Here is an 18,568-nt window from a genome sequence, read left to right as displayed (position 1 = left end):
TTTCTTGGTGCTACGACCTGAAGAATATTTACATCATCATGATTCAACCTTGTTTTTATCAGAGTTCCCAATTGTTTAAAAAGCACCATAAATTCAGAGAATGCCAGACTTTTATGACAAAATTTGCCCATGAAGGACCGCCGCGCCAACTTCCTTTTCATGTGAGCACAGCACAACAAGGTGAGTCCAAAAATATATTGTATGATGCTGCATAAATAATATAATATGCCAGGGAGATATGTATACTGTAGCTAAGAAAGTAATACTAAGTACATGTTGTGTAGTAAGATGTTAGTAGCCAATGTGCAGCAGCCTAATAATTTGGTCTATTTACCCCTCTTAATTTCACCTAGGGGCGGCAGCGTAGCCTAGTGGTTAGAGCGTTGGACTAGTAACCGGAAGGTTGCGAGTTCAAACCCCCCGAGCTGACAAGGTACAAATCTGTCGTTCTGCCCCTGAACAGGCAGTTAACTAACCCACTGTTCCCAGGCCGTCATTGAAAATAAGAATGTGTTCTTAACTGACTTGCCTGGTTAAATAAAGGTAAAATAAATAAAATAAAAAATACTAATTTCACCTACTGTTCTGACTTGGTGGTGCATATGTAGCCTATAACCTATTTTAGAGACATGTAATCATTCAATATTGTAAGAGCTTTCATTGTCTGCTTATATGCCCCCTTTATTTATCCTACAGTTCTGACTTGGTGTACAGGGAGAACACTGTAAGAATGGCCCGTGTTCTGAGTTCTGTCACTGTACATTTCAAAAGAGCAGCTGCTGAAAAATGAGCTCCTGTATATATTGAGATTTAAATGGTTTTTTAGAGTGAAGTACATCAAAAAAATCAAGAGAAAACTGCAAGACTCAATAGAAGACAAAACAAGGAACAAACCAAAAAAGACAGACTTTTGAAAAATTAACTATTTTTCATAAAATTGTACAGTTATCTTAGCTAGCTGAATTGCTAGCAGAATTGTTTACTTGTTGCTAAGCAGTTGCTAGGGACTCTCCTGGAAGAAGCTAGCTAGCTTACAAAGAATAACAACAAAAAATATCTAGTTAACAGAAGAAAGGAAGACAAAATAAGGACAAAAGAAGGACAGAAGAAAAAGGAAAAGAAAGAGGACAACATAGTGAAACAGTCAGCACTTCTATTGCAACTTGTATTTCGTCGTCCTAACGTAGTCTACACTGCTATCTGCTCAGCAGCTAGCCAGCTAGCATACGTCCACCGTCTACCGAATAGCAGCACTGTAAAAACTATTACACTCAACTGAACGACTTGATTAGTGTAGTGTTAGCTAGCTACATAGTTGTCTTTGCTGTCTTCGTATCCAAGATAATTGTGTAGTTTAGAGCGTGTAGTCTTAGAGTGATTATCTTAATTTACTGAGGTTAGCTAGCCAGCTATTTGTCGTCCTTAACGTAGGAGACACTGCTAGCTAGCCAACAGCTAGCCAACGTCTACTGAATAGAACTTCCGCACTCAACAACCCGGTCACATTCCGCTTCGCTCCACAGGTAGTATCACATTTTTCATTTCATTTCATTTCATTTCATTACAGCACAACGGTTTGATTTGTTTGATCGTAGCTAGCTACATAGCTAGCTACATAGCCGTCTGTGTATCAAAGATAATTGTTGTCGTTCTTTTAAGCAACGTAACGTAATCAACACTGCTAGCTAGCCAGCTAGCCCCGAATAGCAGCACTGTAGAAACTATTACACTCAACGGAACAACTTGATTAGTGTAGTGTCAACAACGCAGCCACTGCCAGCTAGCCTACTTCAGCAGTACTGTATCATTTTAATCATTTTAGTCAATAAGATTCTTGTTACGTAAGCTTAACTTTCTGAACATTTGAGACGTGTAGTCCACTTGTCATTCCAATCTCCTTGCATTAGCGTAGCCTCTTCTGTAGCCTGTCAACTATGTGTCTGTCTATCCCTGTTCTCTCCTCTCTGCACAGACCATACAAACGCTCCACACCGCGTGGCCGCTGCCACCCTAATCTGGTGATCCCAGCGCGCACGACCCACGTGGAGTTCCAGGTCTCCGGTAGCCTCTGGAACTGCCGATCTGCAGCCAACAAGGCAGAGTTCATCTCAGCCTATGCCTCCCTCCAGTCCCTCGACTTCTTGGCACTGACAGAAACATGGATCACCACAGATAACACTGCTACTCCTACTGCTCTCTCTTCGTCCGCCCACGTGTTCTCGCACACCCCGAGAGCTTCTGGTCAGCGGGGTGGTGGCATCGGGATCCTTATCTCTCCCAAGTGGTCATTCTCTCTTTCTCCCCTTACCCATCTGTCTATCGCCTCCTTTGAATTTCATGCTGTCACAGTTACCAGCCCTTTCAAGCTTAACATCCTTATCATTTATCGCCCTCCAGGTCCCCTCGGAGAGTTCATCAATGAGCTTGATGCCTTGATAAGCTCCTTTCCTGAGGATGGCTCACCTCTCACAGTTCTGGGCGACTTTAACCTCCCCACGTCTACCTTTGACTCATTCCTCTCTGCCTCCTTCTTTCCACTCCTCTCCTCTTTTGACCTCACCCTCTCACCTTCCCCCCTACTCACAAGGCAGGCAATACGCTCGACCTCATCTTTACTAGATGCTGTTTTTCCACTAACCTCATTGCAACTCCCCTCCAAGTCTCCGACCACTACCTTGTATCCTTTTCCCTCTCGCTCTCATCCAACACTTCCCACACTGCCCCTACTCGGATGGTATCGCGCCGTCCCAACCTTCGCTCTCTCTCCCCCGCTACTCTCTCCTCTTCCATCCTATCATCTCTTCCCTCTGCTCAAACCTTCTCCAACCTATCTCCTGATTCTGCCTCCTCAACCCTCCTCTCTTCCCTTTCTGCATCCTTTGACTCTCTATGTCCCCTATCTTCCAGGCCGGCTCGGTCCTCCCCTCCCGCTCCGTGGCTTGACGACTCATTGCGAGCTCACAGAACAGGGCTCCGGGCAGCCGAGCGGAAATGGAGGAAAACTCGCCTCCCTGCGGACCTGGCATCCTTTCACTCCCTCCTCTCTACATTTTCCTCCTCTGTCTCTGCTGCTAAAGCCACTTTCTACCACTCTAAATTCCAAGCATCTGCCTCTAACCCTAGGAAGCTCTTTGCCACCTTCTCCTCCCTCCTGAATCCTCCTCCCCCTCCCCCCCCTTCTCCCTCTCTGCAGATGACTTGTCAACCATTTTGAAAAGAAGGTCGACGACATCCGATCCTCGTTTGCTAAGTCAAACGACACCGCTGGTTCTGCTCACAGTGCCCTACCCTGTGCTCTGACCTCTTTCTCCCTCTCTCTCCAGATGAAATCTCGCGTCTTGTGACGGCCGGCCGCCCAACAACCTGCCCGCTTGACCCTATCCCCTCCTCTCTTCTCCAGACCATTTCCGGAAACCTTCTCCCTTACCTCACCTCGCTCATCAACTTATCCCTGACCGCTGGCTACGTCCCTTCCGTCTTCAAGAGAGCGAGAGTTGCACCCCTTCTGAAAAAACCTACACTCGATCCCTCCGATGTCAACAACTACAGACCAGTATCCCTTCTTTCTTTTCTCTCCAAAACTCTTGAACGTGCCGTCCTTGGTCAGCTCTCCCGCTATCTCTCTCAGAATGACCTTCTTGATCCAAATCAGTCAGGTTTCAAGACTAGTCATTCAACTGAGACTGCTCTTCTCTGTATCACGGAGGCGCTCCGCACCGCTAAAGCTAACTCTCTCTCCTCTGCTCTCATCCTTCTAGACCTATCGGCTGCCTTCGATACTGTGAACCATCAGATACTCCTCTCCAAGTTGGGCATCTCCGGCGTGGCCCACGCTTGGATTGCGTCCTACCTGACAGGTCGCTCCTACCAGGTGGCGTGGCGAGAATCTGTCTCCTCACCATGCGCTCTCACCACTGGTGTCCCCCAGGGCTCTGTTCTAGGCCCTCTCCTATTCTCGCTATACACCAAGTCACTTGGCTCTGTCATAACCTCACATGGTCTCTCCTATCATTGCTATGCAGACGACACACAATTAATCTTCTCCTTTCCCCCTTCTGATGACCAGGTGGCGAATCGCATCTCTGCATGTCTGGCAGGCATATCAGTGTGGATGACGGATCACCACCTCAAGCTGAACTTTTCGGCAAGACGGAGCTGCTCTTCCTCCCGGGGAAGGACTGCCCGTTCCATGATCTCGCCATCACGGTTGACAACTCCATTGTGTCCTCCTCCCAGAGCGCTAAGAACCTTGGCGTGATCCTGGACAACACCCTGTCGTTCTCAACTAACATCAAGGCGGTGGCCCGTTCCTGTAGGTTCATGCTCTACAACATCCGCAGAGTACGACCCTGCCTCACACAGGAAGCGGCACAGGTCCTAATCCAGGCACTTGTCATCTCCCGTCTGGATTACTGCAACTCGCTGTTGGCTGGGCTCCCTGCCTGTGCCATTAAACCCCTACAACTCATCCAGAACGCCGCAGCCCGTCTGGTGTTCAACCTTCCCAAGTTCTCTCACGTCACCCCGCTCCTCCGCTCTCTCCACTGGCTTCCAGTTGAAGCTCGCATCCGCTACAAGACCATGGTGCTTGCCTACGGAGCTGTGAGGGGAACGGCACCTCAGTACCTCCAGGCTCTGATCAGGCCCTACACCCAAATAAGGGCACTGCGTTCATCCACCTCTGGCCTGCTCGCCTCCCTACCACTGAGGAAGTACAGTTCCCGCTCAGCCCAGTCAAAACTGTTCGCTGCTCTGGCTCCCCAATGGTGGAACAAACTCCCTCACGACGCCAGGACAGCGGAGTCAATCACCACCTTCCGGAGACACCTGAAACCCCACCTCTTTAAGGAATACCTAGGATAGGATAAAATAATCCTTCTCACCTACCCCCCTTAAAATATGTAGATGCACTATTGTAAAGTGGCTGTTCCACTGGATGTCATAAGGTGAATGCACCAATTTGTAAGTCGCTCTGGATAAGAGCGTCTGCTAAATGACTTAAATGTAATGTAAATGTAAAAGTGCCGAACAAACATTGATTACGTCTGTCTAGTTCTTGATTAATGTCTAATCTAAATTATGGATTTCCTCTTATCAGCTTGTCGTTCCCTTGTAGTTTGTGCATCTCTATTTTCAGTAGGAACCACATCTGTTTAAGCAAGTCAGTCATATAAGCTATAAGCTAAATGAGGCTGAATTAACTTTTTTGCTGCCAGACAAGGCTCTGCTGATAGCCAAGTGTAGCAGTGGTAAGGATTCATTATATGGTGCTGAAAAGAAAGCTCTGCTGTTGGCACAGTTTTATGTAGGCCCTAACAGTTTGTGGGCACGGTTTGTCACTGTTATAGTGCAATTAATGTATTGTTTCGTGTTGTGTTGTGGTTTTGCTGGCATGCGTCTAAAAATAATGTTTTTTGTTTGCCCAACCAAGATATACATGCTAAAATCGCCCATGTGGGAGACTAATGGATAATTAAGCATTTTATTACTATTAATCATTCTATTTATATGGTTTATATCAGTTTGAGCTCCAAAATCATAGTCTATTTCCAGCCCTAATTTCAAGATGCATGAGAGACATTATTCCAGCATTTCCAAAACTCTGTCTTGGGGAACACAAAGGGTGCACGTTTTGGTTTTTGCACTGCACAGCTGATTCAAGTAATCGCAGCTTGATAATTAGTTTATTATTTTAGTTGCTAGGGCAAAAAATAAAATGTGCACCCCTTGGGGTCCCGAGGACCGAGTTTGGGAAATGCTGCATTATAACAATATTAGTTTGACGGTATGACAATGGAAGTGGAATAGAAAAGGCTTCTTTGTGATTCAAAACCAAAGTGTTTCTGAATTACATCAATTGGTGTGCTAGAGAAAGCATAGCTTAAAGTCAGTGGTGGAAAAGTATCCAGTTGTCATACTAAAAGTACAGATACCTTAATATAAAATGACAAGTAAAAGTCACCCAGTAAAATACTACTTTAATAAAGGTCTAAAAGTATTTGGTTTGAAATATACTAAGTATCAAAAGTAAATGTAATTGATAATGTCATGTTTTGTCTTATATTGTCTTGTCATTATGCTTTCCCTTCTGTTCGTTTCCCCCTGCTGGTCTTATTAGGTTCGTTCCCTTTTTCTATCCCTCTCTCTCCCCCTCCCTCTCTCTCCTCTCTCTATCGTTCCGTTCCTGCTCCCAGCTGTTCCTCATTCTCCTACTTACTCATTTAGTCTTTTCACACCTGTCCCCTATCTTGTCCTCTGATTAGAGTCCCTATTTCTCCCCTTGTTTTCCGTTTCTGTCCTGTCGGATCCTTGTATGATGTTCGCTGTGCTGTGTCATTGTCTCGCCCTGTCGTGTCTTGTCTCCTTCAGATGCTGCGTGTGAGCAGGTGTCTGAGTCTGCTACGGTCGGTGCCTTCCCGAGGCAACCTGCAGTTAATGGTCGAGTCTCCAGTCTGTCCTCGTCTCTACGAGTGGATTTAAGTTTTTTCATGTTTTGTTTTCTGCTTTGATTGTCCAGGAGTATTGCTTTTATCCTTTACTGGAATAAAGACTCTGTTTTCGCCAAGTCGCTTTTGGGTCCTCATTCACCTGCATAACAGAAGGATCCGACCAAGAATGGACCCAGCGATTACGGATTCTCGTAACACTGCCGTCGAGATCCAGGGAGCTATGCTCGGCAGACACGAGCAGGAATTGTCTGCTGCTCGTCATGCCGTTGAGACCCTGGCCGCTCAGGTTTCCGACCTCTCTGGACAGTTCCAGAGTCTTTGTCTCGTGCCACCAGCTACTTCCTGGTCTGCCGAGTCTCCGGAACCTAGGGTTAATAACCCACCTTGTTACTCCGGGCAGCCCACTGAGTGCCGCTCCTTTCTCACCCAGTGTGATATTGTGTTCTCTCTCCAACCCAACACATACTCAAGAGAGAGAGCTCGGGTTGCTTACGTCATATAACTCCTTACTGGCCGGGCTCGAGAGTGAGGCACAGCTATCTGGGAGGCAAGGGCTGATTGTTCTAACAATTACCTGAACTTTAAAGAGGAGATGATACGGGTTTTTGATCGTTCAGTTTTTGGTAGGGAGGCTTCTAGGGCCCTGGCTTCCCTATGTCAAGGTGATCGATCCATAACGGATTACTCTATAGAGTTTCGCACTCTTGCTGCCTCTAGTGACTGGAACGAGCCGGCGCTGCTCGCTCGTTTTCTGGAGGGACTCCACGCAGAGGTTAAGGATGAGATTCTCTCCCGGGAGGTTCCTTCCAGTGTGGACTCTTTGATTGCACTCGCCATCCGCATAGAACGACGGGTAGATCTTCGTCACCGAGCTCGTGGAAGAGAGCTCGCGTTAACGGTGTTTCCCCTCTCCGCATCGCAACCATCTCCCTCCTCCGGCTCAGAGACTGAGCCCATGCAGCTGGGAGGTATTCGCATCTCGACTAAGGAGAGGGAACGGAGGATCACCAACCGCCTGTGCCTCTATTGCGGACTTGCTGGACATTTTGTCAATTCATGTCCAGTAAAAGCCAGAGCTCATCAGTAAGCGGAGGGCTACTGGTGAGCGCTACTACTCAGGTCTCTCCATCAAGATCCTGTACTACTATGTCGGTCCATCTACGCTGGACCGGTTCGGCTGCTACATGCAGTGCCTTGATAGACTCTGGGGCTGAGGGTTGTTTTATGGACGAAGCATGGGCTCGGAAACATGACATTCCTCTCAGACAGTTAGGGAAGCCTACGCCCATGTTTGCCTTAGATGGTAGTCATCTCCCCAGTATCAGATATGAGACACTACCTTTAACCCTCACAGTATCTGGTAACCACAGTGAGACTATTTCCTTTTTGATTTTTCGTTCACCTTTTACACCTGTTGTTTTGGGTCATCCCTGGCTAGTATGTCATAATCCTTCTATTAATTGGTCTAGTAATTCTATCCTATCCTGGAACGTTTCTTGTCATGTGAAGTGTTTGTCTGCTATCCCTCCTGTTTCTTCTGTCCCCTCTTCGCAGGAGGAACCTGGTGATTTGACAGGAGTGCCGGAGGAATATCATGATCTGCGCACGGTCTTCAGTCGGTCCAGAGCCAACTCCCTTCCTCCTCACCGGTCGTATGATTGTAGTATTGATCTCCTTCCGGGGACCACTCCTCCTCGGGGTAGACTATACTCTCTGTCGGCTCCCGAACGTAAGGCTCTCGAGGATTATTTGTCTGTGTCTCTTGACGCCGGCACCGTTGTGCCTTCTTCCTCTCCTGCCGGGGCGGGGTTTTTTTTTGTTAAGAAGAAAGACGGTACTCTGCGCCCCTGCGTGGATTATCGAGGGCTGAATGACATAACGGTTAAGAATCGTTATCCGCTTCCCCTTATGTCATCAGCCTTCGAGATTCTGCAGGGAGCCAGGTTCTTTACTAAGTTGGACCTTCGTAACGCTTACCATCTCGTGCGCATCAGAGAGGGGGACGAGTGGAAAACGGCGTTTAACACTCCGTTAGGGCATTTTGAGTACCGGGTTCTGCCGTTTGGTCTCGCTAATGCTCCAGCTGTTTTTCAGGCATTAGTTAATGATGTACTGAGAGACATGCTGAACATCTTTGTTTTTGTCTACCTTGACGATATCCTGATTTTTTCACCGTCACTCGAGATTCATGTTCAGCACGTTCGACGTGTACTCCAGCGCCTTTTAGAGAATTGTCTCTGCGTGAAGGCTGAGAAGTGCGCCTTTCATGTCTCCTCCGTCACTTTTCTCGGTTCTGTTATTTCCGCTGAAGGCATTCAGATGGATCCCGCTAAGGTCCAGGCTGTCAGTGATTGGCCCGTTCCAAGGTCACGTGTCGAGTTGCAGCGCTTTCTAGGTTTCGCTAATTTCTATCGGCGTTTCATTCGTAATTTCGGTCAAGTTGCTGCCCCTCTCACAGCTCTTACTTCTGTCAAGACGTGCTTTAAGTGGTCCGGTTCCGCCCAGGGAGCTTTTGATCTCCTCAAGAAACGTTTTACGTCCGCTCCTATCCTCGTTACTCCTGACGTCACTAAACAATTCATTGTCAAGGTTGACGCTTCAGAGGTGGGCGTGGGAGCCATTCTATCCCAGCGCTTCCAGTCTGACGATAAGGTTCATCCTTGCGCTTATTTTTCTCATCGCCTGTCGTCATCGGAACGCAACTATGATGTGGGTAACCGCGAACTGCTCGCCATCCGCTTAGCCCTAGGAGAATGGCGACAGTGGTTGGAGGGGGCGACCGTTCCTTTTGTCGTTTGGACTGACCATAAGAACCTTGAGTACATCCGTTCTGCCAAACGACTTAATGCACGTCAAGCTCGTTGGGCGTTGTTTTTCGCTCGTTTCGAGTTTGTGATTTCTTATCGTCCGGGTAATAAGAACACCAAGCCTGATGCCTTATCCCGTCTCTTTAGTTCTTCTGTAGCTTCTACTGATCCCGAGGGGATTCTTCCTTATGGGCGTGTTGTCGGGTTGACAGTCTGGGGAATTGAGAGACAGGTTAAGCAAGCACTCACTCACACTGCGTCGCCACGCGCTTGTCCTAGTAACCTTCTTTTCATTCCTGTTTCTGGCTGTTCTTCAGTGGGCTCACTCTGCCAAGTTAGCTGGCCATCCCGGCGTTCGAGGTACTCTTGCTTCTATTCGCCAGCGCTTTTGGTGGCCTACTCAGGAGCGTGACACGCGCCGTTTCGTGGCTGCTTGTTCGGACTGCGCGCAGACTAAGTCAGGTAACTCTCCTCCTGCCGGTCGTCTCAGACCGCTTCCCATTCCTTCTCGACCATGGTCTCACATCGCCTTAGACTTCATTACCGGTCTGCCTTTGTCTGCGGGGAAGACTGTGATTCTTACGGTTGTCGATAGGTTCTCTAAGGCGGCACATTTCATTCCCCTCGCTAAGCTTCCTTCCGCTAAGGAGACGGCACAAATCATCATCGAGAATGTGTTCAGAATTCATGGCCTTCCGTTAGACGCCGTTTCAGACAGAGGTCCGCAATTCACGTCACAGTTTTGGTGGGAGTTCTGTTGTTTGATTGGTGCTTCCGTCAGTCTCTCTTCCGGTTTTCATCCCCAGTCTAACGGTCAAGCAGAAAGGGCCAATCAGACGATTGGTCGCATACTACGCAGCCTTTCTTTTAGAAACCCTGCGTCTTGGGCAGAACAGCTCCCCTGGGCAGAATACGCTCACAACTCGCTTCCTTCGTCTGCTACCGGGCTATCTCCGTTTCAGAGTAGTCTGGGTTACCAGCCTCCTCTGTTCTCGTCCCAGCTCGCCGAGTCCAGCGTTCCCTCCGCTCAGGCGTTTGTCCAACGTTGTGAGCGCACCTGGAGGAGGGTGAGGTCTGCACTTTGCCGTTACAGGGCGCAGACTGTGAGAGCCGCCAATAAACGTAGGATTAAGAGTCCTAGGTATTGTTGCGGCCAGAGAGTGTGGCTTTCCACTCGTAACCTTCCCCTTACGACAGCTTCTCGTAAGTTGACTCCGCGGTTCATTGGTCCGTTCCGTGTCTCCCAGGTCGTCAATCCTGTCGCTGTGCGACTGCTTCTTCCGCGACATCTTCGTCGCGTCCATCCTGTCTTCCATGTCTCCTGTGTCAAGCCCTTTCTTCGCACCCCGTTCGTCTTCCCTCCCCCCCCCGTCCTTGTCGAGGGCGCACCTATTTACAAGGTACGTAGGATCCTGGACATGCGTTCTCGGGGACGTGGTCACCAATACTTAGTGGATTGGGAGGGTTACGGTCCTGAGGAGAGGAGTTGGGTTCCATCTCGGGACGTGCTGGACCGTTCGCTGATTGATGATTTCCTCCGTTGCCGCCAGGATTCCTCCTCGAGTGCGCCAGGAGGCGCTCGGTGAGTGGGGGGGTACTGTCATGTTTTGTCTTATATTGTCTTGTCATTATGCTTTCCCTTCTGTTCGTTTCCCCCTGCTGGTCTTATTAGGTTCGTTCCCTTTTTCTATCCCTCTCTCTCCCCCTCCCTCTCTCTATCGTTCCGTTCCTGCTCCCAGCTGTTCCTCATTCTCCTACTCACTCATTTAGTCTTTTCACACCTGTCCCCTATCTTGTCCTCTGATTAGAGTCCCTATTTCTCCCCTTGTTTTCCGTTTCTGTCCTGTCGGATCCTTGTATGATGTTCGCTGTGCTGTGTCATTGTCTCGCCCTGTCGTGTCTTGTCTCCTTCAGATGCTGCGTGTGAGCAGGTGTCTGAGTCTGCTACGGTCGGTGCCTTCCCGAGGCAACCTGCAGTTAATGGTCGAGTCTCCAGTCTGTCCTCATCACTACGAGTGGATTTAAGTTTTTTCATGTTTTGTTTTCTGCTTTGATTGTCCAGGAGTATTGCTTTTATCCTTTACTGGAATAAAGACTCTGTTTTCGCCAAGTCGCTTTTGGGTCCTCATTCACCTGCATAACAGATAAAACATGCTGAAGTATGAAAATAATTTCAAAGTCCTTATATTAAGCTAACCAGATGGCATCATTTTCTTGTTTTAATTTGATTTGTGTATAGCCAGGGCCACGCTCCAACACTCAGACATAATTTACGAATGAAGCATCTGTTTAATGAGTCCTCCAGATAAGAGACTGTAGGGATGACCAGGGATGGTCTTTTGATACATGTGTGAATTAGACCATTTTATTGTCCTGTTAAGCATTCAAAATGTAATGAGTACTTTTGGGTGTCAGGGAAAATGTATGGAGTAAAAAGTACATACACTTCTTTAGGAATGTAGTAAAGTAAAAGTTGTCAAAAATATAAATATTAAAGTACAGATACACCAAAAAACGACTTAAGTAATACTTTCAAGTATTTTTACTTAAGTACTTTACACCACTGCTTACAGTGCATGACTTTCATTGGTGCCTGGCTGCCAAACAATCTTCAGAATGCCAGAAGTGAAGAGGTCTCCACCTCATGTGTCAGTTGGCACGAAGAATGCAGAGACCTAGGTTGAGGTCACTTCATGCAAACTCAACCTATATTCCACTAGTTTAATATTCTCTACCAGCCTGTGGACTCAATTTTTTGCAACGATATCATGAGAGAGTAAAAGGCAGCAATCACCCTGTCGCATGGATGGTCACACACACATTCACGCACACACATGGATGGTCACACGCATGCACGCGCAAGTTCCTCGGCGTACACATCACGGACAAGCTGAAATGGTCCACCCACGCAGACAGTGTGGTGAAGAAGGCGCAACAGCGCCTCTTCGACCTCTGGAGGCTGAAGAAATTTGGCGTGTCACCAAAAACACTCACAAACTTCTACAGATGCACAATCGAGAGCATCCTGTCGGGCTGTATCACCGCCTGGTACGGCAACTGCAACGGTACTGCAACTGTAAGGCTCTCCAGAGGGTAGTGAGGTCAACAGGGGCAAACTACCTGCCCACCAGGACACCTACAGCACCCGATGTTACAGGAAGGCCAAAAAGATCATGAAGGACAACAACCACCCGAGCCACTGCCTGTTCACCCCGCTATCATCCAGAAGGCGAGGTCAGTACAGGTGCATCAAAGCAGGGGCCGAGAGACTGAAAAACAGCTTCTATCTCAAGGCCATCAGACTGTTAAACAGCCATCACTAACATTGAGTGGCTGCTGCCAACATACTGACTCAAATCTCTAGCCACTTTAATAATTAAAAATTGCATGTAATAAATGTATCAATAGTCACTTTAAACAACACCACTTTATATAATGTTTACATACCCTACATTAATCATCTCATATGTACAGTGGGGCAAAAAAAAGTATTTAGTCAGCCACCAATTTGTGCATGTTCTCCCACTTAAAAAGATGAGAGAGGCCTGTAATTTCCATCATAGGTACACTTCAACTATAACAGACAAAATGAGAAACAAAAATCCAGAAAATCCCATTGTAGGATTTATTTGCAAATGATGGTGGAAAATAAGTATTTAGTCAATAACAAAAGTTTATCTCAATACTTTGTTATATACCCTTTGTTGGCAATGACAGAGGTCAAACGTTTTCTGTAAGTCTTCACAAGGTTTTCACACACTGTTGCTGGTATTTTGGCCCATTCCTCCATGCAGATCTCCTCTAGAGCAGTGATGTTTTGGGGCTGTTGCTGGGCAACACGGACTTTCAACTCCCTCCAAAGATTTTCTATGGGGTTGAGATCTGGAGACTGGCTAGGCTACTCCAGGACCTTGAAATGCTTCTTACGAAGCCACTCCTTTGTTGCCCGGTCGGTGTGTTTGGGATCATTGTCATGCTGAAAGACCCAGCCACGTTTAATCTTCAATGCCCTTGCTGATGGAAGGAGGTTTTTACTCAAAATCTCACGATACATGGCCCCATTCATTCTTTCCTTTCCACGGATCAGTCCTGGTCCCTTTGCAGAAAAACTGCCCCAAAGCCTGCTTTTTGCACCCCCATGCTTTACAGTAGGTATGGTGTTCTTTGGATGCAACTCGGCATTCTTTGTCCTCCAAACACGACGAGTTTAGTTTTTACCAAAAAGTTATATTTTGGTTTCATCTGACCATATGACATTCTCCCAATCTTCTTCTGGATCATCCAAATGCTCTCTATCAAACTTCAGACGGGCCTGGACATGTACTGGCTTAAACAGGGGGACACGTCTGGCACTGCAGGATTTGAGTCCCTGGCGGCGTAGTGTGTTACTGATGGTAGTCTTTGTTACTTTGGTCCCAGCCCTCTGCAGGTCATTCACTAGGTCCCCCCGTGTGGTTCTGGGATTTTTGCTCACCGTTCTTGTGATCATTTTGACCCCACGGGGTGAGATCTTGTGTGGAGCCCCAGATCGAGGGAGATTATCAGTGGTCTTGTATGTCTTCCATTTCCTAATAATCGCTCCCACAGTTGATTTCTTCAAACCAAGCTGCTTACCTATTGCAGATTCAGTCTTCCCAGCCTGGTGCAGGTCTACAATTTTGTTTCTGGCTTGTTTGTAGGTGACCAAATACTTATTTTCCACCATAATTGCAAAAAAATTCCTTAAAAATCCTACAATGGGATTTTGGGGATTACATTTTTTTTTTGTCTGTCATAGTTGAAGTGTACCTATGATGAAAATTACAGGCCTCTCTCATATTTTTAAGTGGGAGAACTTGCACAATTGGTGGCTGACTAAAAACTTTTTTGCCCCGCTGTATATACTGTACTCTATACCATCTACTGCATCTTGCCTATGCCTTAGGGCCATCGCTCATCCATATATTTATATGTACATATTCTGATTCATTCCTTTACACTTGTGTGTAAAAGGTAGTTGTTGCGAAATTGTTAGATATTACTGCATGGTCAGAACTAGAAGTTGACACACATGGATGATCACACACGCATGCACATGGATGGTCACACAGGCATGCACATGGATGGTCATACACGCATGCACATGGATGGTCACACAGGCATGCACATGGATGGTCACACAGGCATGCACATGGATGGTCACACACGCATTGCACATGGATGGTCACACACGCATGCACATGGATGGTCACACAGGCATGCATATGGATGGTCACACACATGGATGGTCACACACGCATGCACATAGATGGAAACACGCATGCACGCACACACATGGTCACACACGCATGCACGCACACACATGGATAGTCACACACACGTGGATGGTCACACAAGCATGCACGCACACATGCACGCACACACATGGTCACACACGCATGCACGCACACACATGGATAGTCACACACACGTGGATGGTCACACAAGCATGCACGCACATATGCACGGACACACATGGATGGTCTCACACGCATGCATGCACACACAAATGGATGGTCAAACACGCATACACATGCATGGTCACACACGCATGCCCGCACACACATGGTTGAGCAGTCTTACTACTATGTACTGAGCAGACAGTGTGTCCGAGCCAAGGCAGTATCACTTAATCTTTCATCCTCGCCTCCTTTCTTACTCTCCTTTCTTTCTCTCTCTTTCCTCCTAGAGGAGAGCATAGTGGCATGTCGCTCGACGACCAGAGACGCAGAGAGGAAGGCATGGGGAGGACTCTGCTGGAATCACACACACACGTACACTCACATGCAGGCAGGCAGGCAGGCAGGCAGGCAGGCAGGCAGGCAGGCAGGCAGGCAGGCAGGCAGGCAGGCAGGCAGGCAGGCAGGCAGGCAGGCAGGCAGGCAGGCAGGCAGGCAGGCAGGCAGGCAGGCAGGCAGGCAGGCAGGCAGGCACACACAGGCACACTAAACATGGTCTGATTCACATCCTCCGCTAACCACTTGTCTGCCACCGACTTCTGTCTATGACCCTAGACGTACAGGGAAATGTGTTTGTGTTCATTGGTGTGTGTGTGTGTGTTTGTGTGTGTGCGTGCGTGCGTGTGTGTGAGAAAGAGAGAGAGGATGAGGGTGGATGAGAGAGAGAAAGAGAGTGTAAGACAGAATAGAAAAGTGTGAAATGTTTGAGAAAGTACGAATTTGTCTTGAGAGCCTTTATGATCCCTAATGACAAGACTGTTGAGAAGTGGAGACTAATAAAGACATTACCATCGAATCAGACGGTAACTTGAGAGACATATATTTCAAAATCCATGTACACTTCATAATACGTAATAATAAAGTTATTCAATAGACTAGTTGAGTAGGCTAATAACCAAGCCATCACCCGCCATGTGTTTGGTAAACAGCTGAGGGATGGAGCTGAAGAAATGTAAATGCTGACAACCATGAGATCAAAATGATAGGCTATGTTTTGAAGCTACATTGTTTGTTTACGATTACATTGTTTACAAACAATGTAGTAAAAATAGCATAGTCTTATTTTGGGTTCGATGGGGTGAGATTGTTGAAATAATCTCATGAAGCATTTCTAAATTATATTCTTCAATAATCATGCACCAATCCCAGATTGCCCGTTTATTAATTTGGCTAGACTAGGTACTGTAAATACTTCATCAGTTTCTTATCATCAAAACTATTGAGATACATCGTAAAAGGCGAACCATTTGGCGCGCGACAAATTAAACTAAACATTTACAGTGACATAGGAAAAAGCATTTACCTATAATGAGTAGGAAAGCACCGGCTGCGAAATCCACTGCAGGTGATAACTTCGACGAGTAAATATCCATCTGGGACATTAATTTGTAGATTTGCGCCGAAGCACAAATCCAAAAGGCAAAAAGCTGTAAAATATTCTGCTTTCATGTAAACGCAAACCTAAATACGCAGCGGAGACAGACACAATTGATGTTGTGGATTTCTTGTGTCAAAACCATCTGACTTGAAGAATCCAGACCAGCAGCTAGCTGCGTTGTGAGAGAGGAGCGCGTTTAGATGGAGTTGACACTGCTTCCAACCAAGTCAGAGAGTGAGTGTGAGAGAAGGGTGGGCTCGGTATCTGAAATCCCGTGCAACCCATGTGTATATCAAACACTATCGTTTGGGTGAGTGTTATGTTGAATACAATTCAGTCACATAACATTAGAACAGGCACTGTCTTTGTCCATGAAAACAACTTTTGAGCGTGCATAATAAACGTGTGTGTAAAGTGGCGGTCACGGACAGCGCAGACAACCTGGTCTCAGAGCATTTCGTATTATTCTGTACATAAATCCGAGATGCATCATAACAGTTTTATGATATTATGTTTGGTATGGTTACATATGGCAGATGGTTACCGAGGGCAAAAAAAAGGAGGGTGGTTGGTTGGGGTGGAAAGGTAATAGCTCAAATCTCATCAAGAGAACTTTAGCATTTTATCTAATTAGAAACTTTTCAATTACTTACTACTTTTTAGTTACTTTGCACCTACTTAGCATGTTAGCCAACCCTTTCCCTAACCCTTTTAGCTTACCCTTCACCTAACCCTAACCTTAAATCTTAAACCTAACTCCTAAACTTAACCCTAACCCTAACCTAGCTAATGTTAGCCAGCTAGCTAATGTTAGCCACCGAGCTAGAATTCGTAACATGTCATACGTTAAAAATCATTACATATTGTACATTTTGCAAGTTCGTACCTTATGTTTATTTATCAAATTTGTAACATATAATACAAATTGTAATTCCTAACATATCATATGAAATGAGCATCCAGAAATTAATACATACTGTAATGAAACAGCAGGGAGCAGGTCTCGACCCTCGACCTTCGAGCCCGAGGTCCTGGCGCATACAAAATGTAACATATCATACTAAATGGAGAGTCCGGATTTACGTACAGAATAAATCTAAATGCTCTGAGACCAGGTAGGCACAGACAAGCAGTCCCATAAATAGCCAGTTTGTCACACTTACATTGCATGCATGTGTGATGGATCTTTGTCACCTTTTCTTGCACAGGGACTCCCTCCCAGGCAAACTGGTGACCCTAGGAACCCTAATCATACTTTAGCACAAAAAATATGTTTCACATGTCTTGTCTTATCATCAGGTGAATGAAAACGGCAAGGAGAAGTAAATCAACAGAAAATGAGTAGATTTGAGTAGATTTGGTAATAGTTTTTCACAATTTGACCTCCCCACATTATAAATGGAAGAGGAAGTGTAAACTCTAACATAGTCTACTAGCTAGAAAGGTACACTCAAACACATTTTTGATAAGAACAGCTACCCAGCTAACAAAAGTACTTTCCAGGACGTGACCAAAGTTATTTTAGTCCCCACATAATTCATGATACCGTTATTGTGAGACGTGCCTTCTACGTAGCTGTGGTGTCCGCTGACAAAACATACATCCCAAGTCTTTTCAGGACGTAGAAATGTGTGGGATTTTAAACAGACAAATAATGTTACTTAGTAACGTATTAAGAGATGGCCTTGAATTGTCCCTGAACGTGCACACTGTTACGTGTCTTATTGGTACTGTAGGTACCCACTAACGAAAGTTACGTTCCCATTAGTTACCAGAAACTGCATTTTGTTGTGGCTCTCAATGTACTTTCTGATGTTTAGCAACGTTATGAGGTTGACCTAAAAATAATGTTTTCACATAAAGTCTCCTAGATGTACCTGTGGTGTCAGTTGACACAAGTTACGTCCCAAGTCACTTCAGGGAGTTAAAATGTGGGGGCCTCTGAATATCTAATGACATTACAATACACGTCATCTAATCTACCCTGAAAATATTCTGTCTCCTGTCGGTAGGTGTCCACTGACAAAATATGCAATAATCCAGAAAATATATATTTTTTAACTTAAATTGTATTACAATAGATTCTGAAACAAAATCATAGCAATAAGCTCACAAAATAAGAGTCAGTAAAAACATGAACACTGCACTCCAATCAAGAACTGTAAAACTGCTTAAAGCTAATAACTATGTTATGTTTATTCAGGTGCTGCTGCTCCATCCTCATCCACTGACGCTTCCTCAACCCGCTCCTGGAAGTCACAATAACACAAAGTGGTCATTATTTTCAGTAAACGAATGGTCAAAATTCCGGTTTAATGTTGACTCCCTTCTACATTCCTTTTGTACTAGCACAATAATTGAGCTATACCGACCGACTGGTTTAAAGTGAAGTAAAAAAAATAATGTAAAAAATAATAAAGTGTTGTTTTTAATCATACCTTTCTCTTACTCGTGAGC

General features: G+C 46.1%; 1 protein-coding gene across 1 annotated transcript in view; it reads right to left on the bottom strand.

Moving 5' to 3' along the window:
• Positions 1–16,307, bottom strand: part of opn8b (opsin 8, group member b) — a 51,151-nt gene extending 34,844 nt beyond the window's left edge. The window contains exon 1 of the mRNA XM_046299186.1: positions 16,037–16,307. Within this exon, the coding sequence (XP_046155142.1) occupies positions 16,037–16,115 (79 nt within the window). The 5' untranslated portion in view covers positions 16,116–16,307. The remainder of the gene's footprint in view (positions 1–16,036) is intronic.
• Positions 16,308–18,568: the final 2,261 nt, after the last annotated feature.

Source organism: Oncorhynchus gorbuscha, linkage group LG14 (genome assembly GCF_021184085.1).
Source record: "Oncorhynchus gorbuscha isolate QuinsamMale2020 ecotype Even-year linkage group LG14, OgorEven_v1.0, whole genome shotgun sequence".
Taxonomy (NCBI): domain Eukaryota; kingdom Metazoa; phylum Chordata; class Actinopteri; order Salmoniformes; family Salmonidae; genus Oncorhynchus; species Oncorhynchus gorbuscha.
The sequence above is the reverse complement of the archived record's forward strand: the minus strand, read 5'-3'. Positions and strand labels throughout refer to the sequence as shown.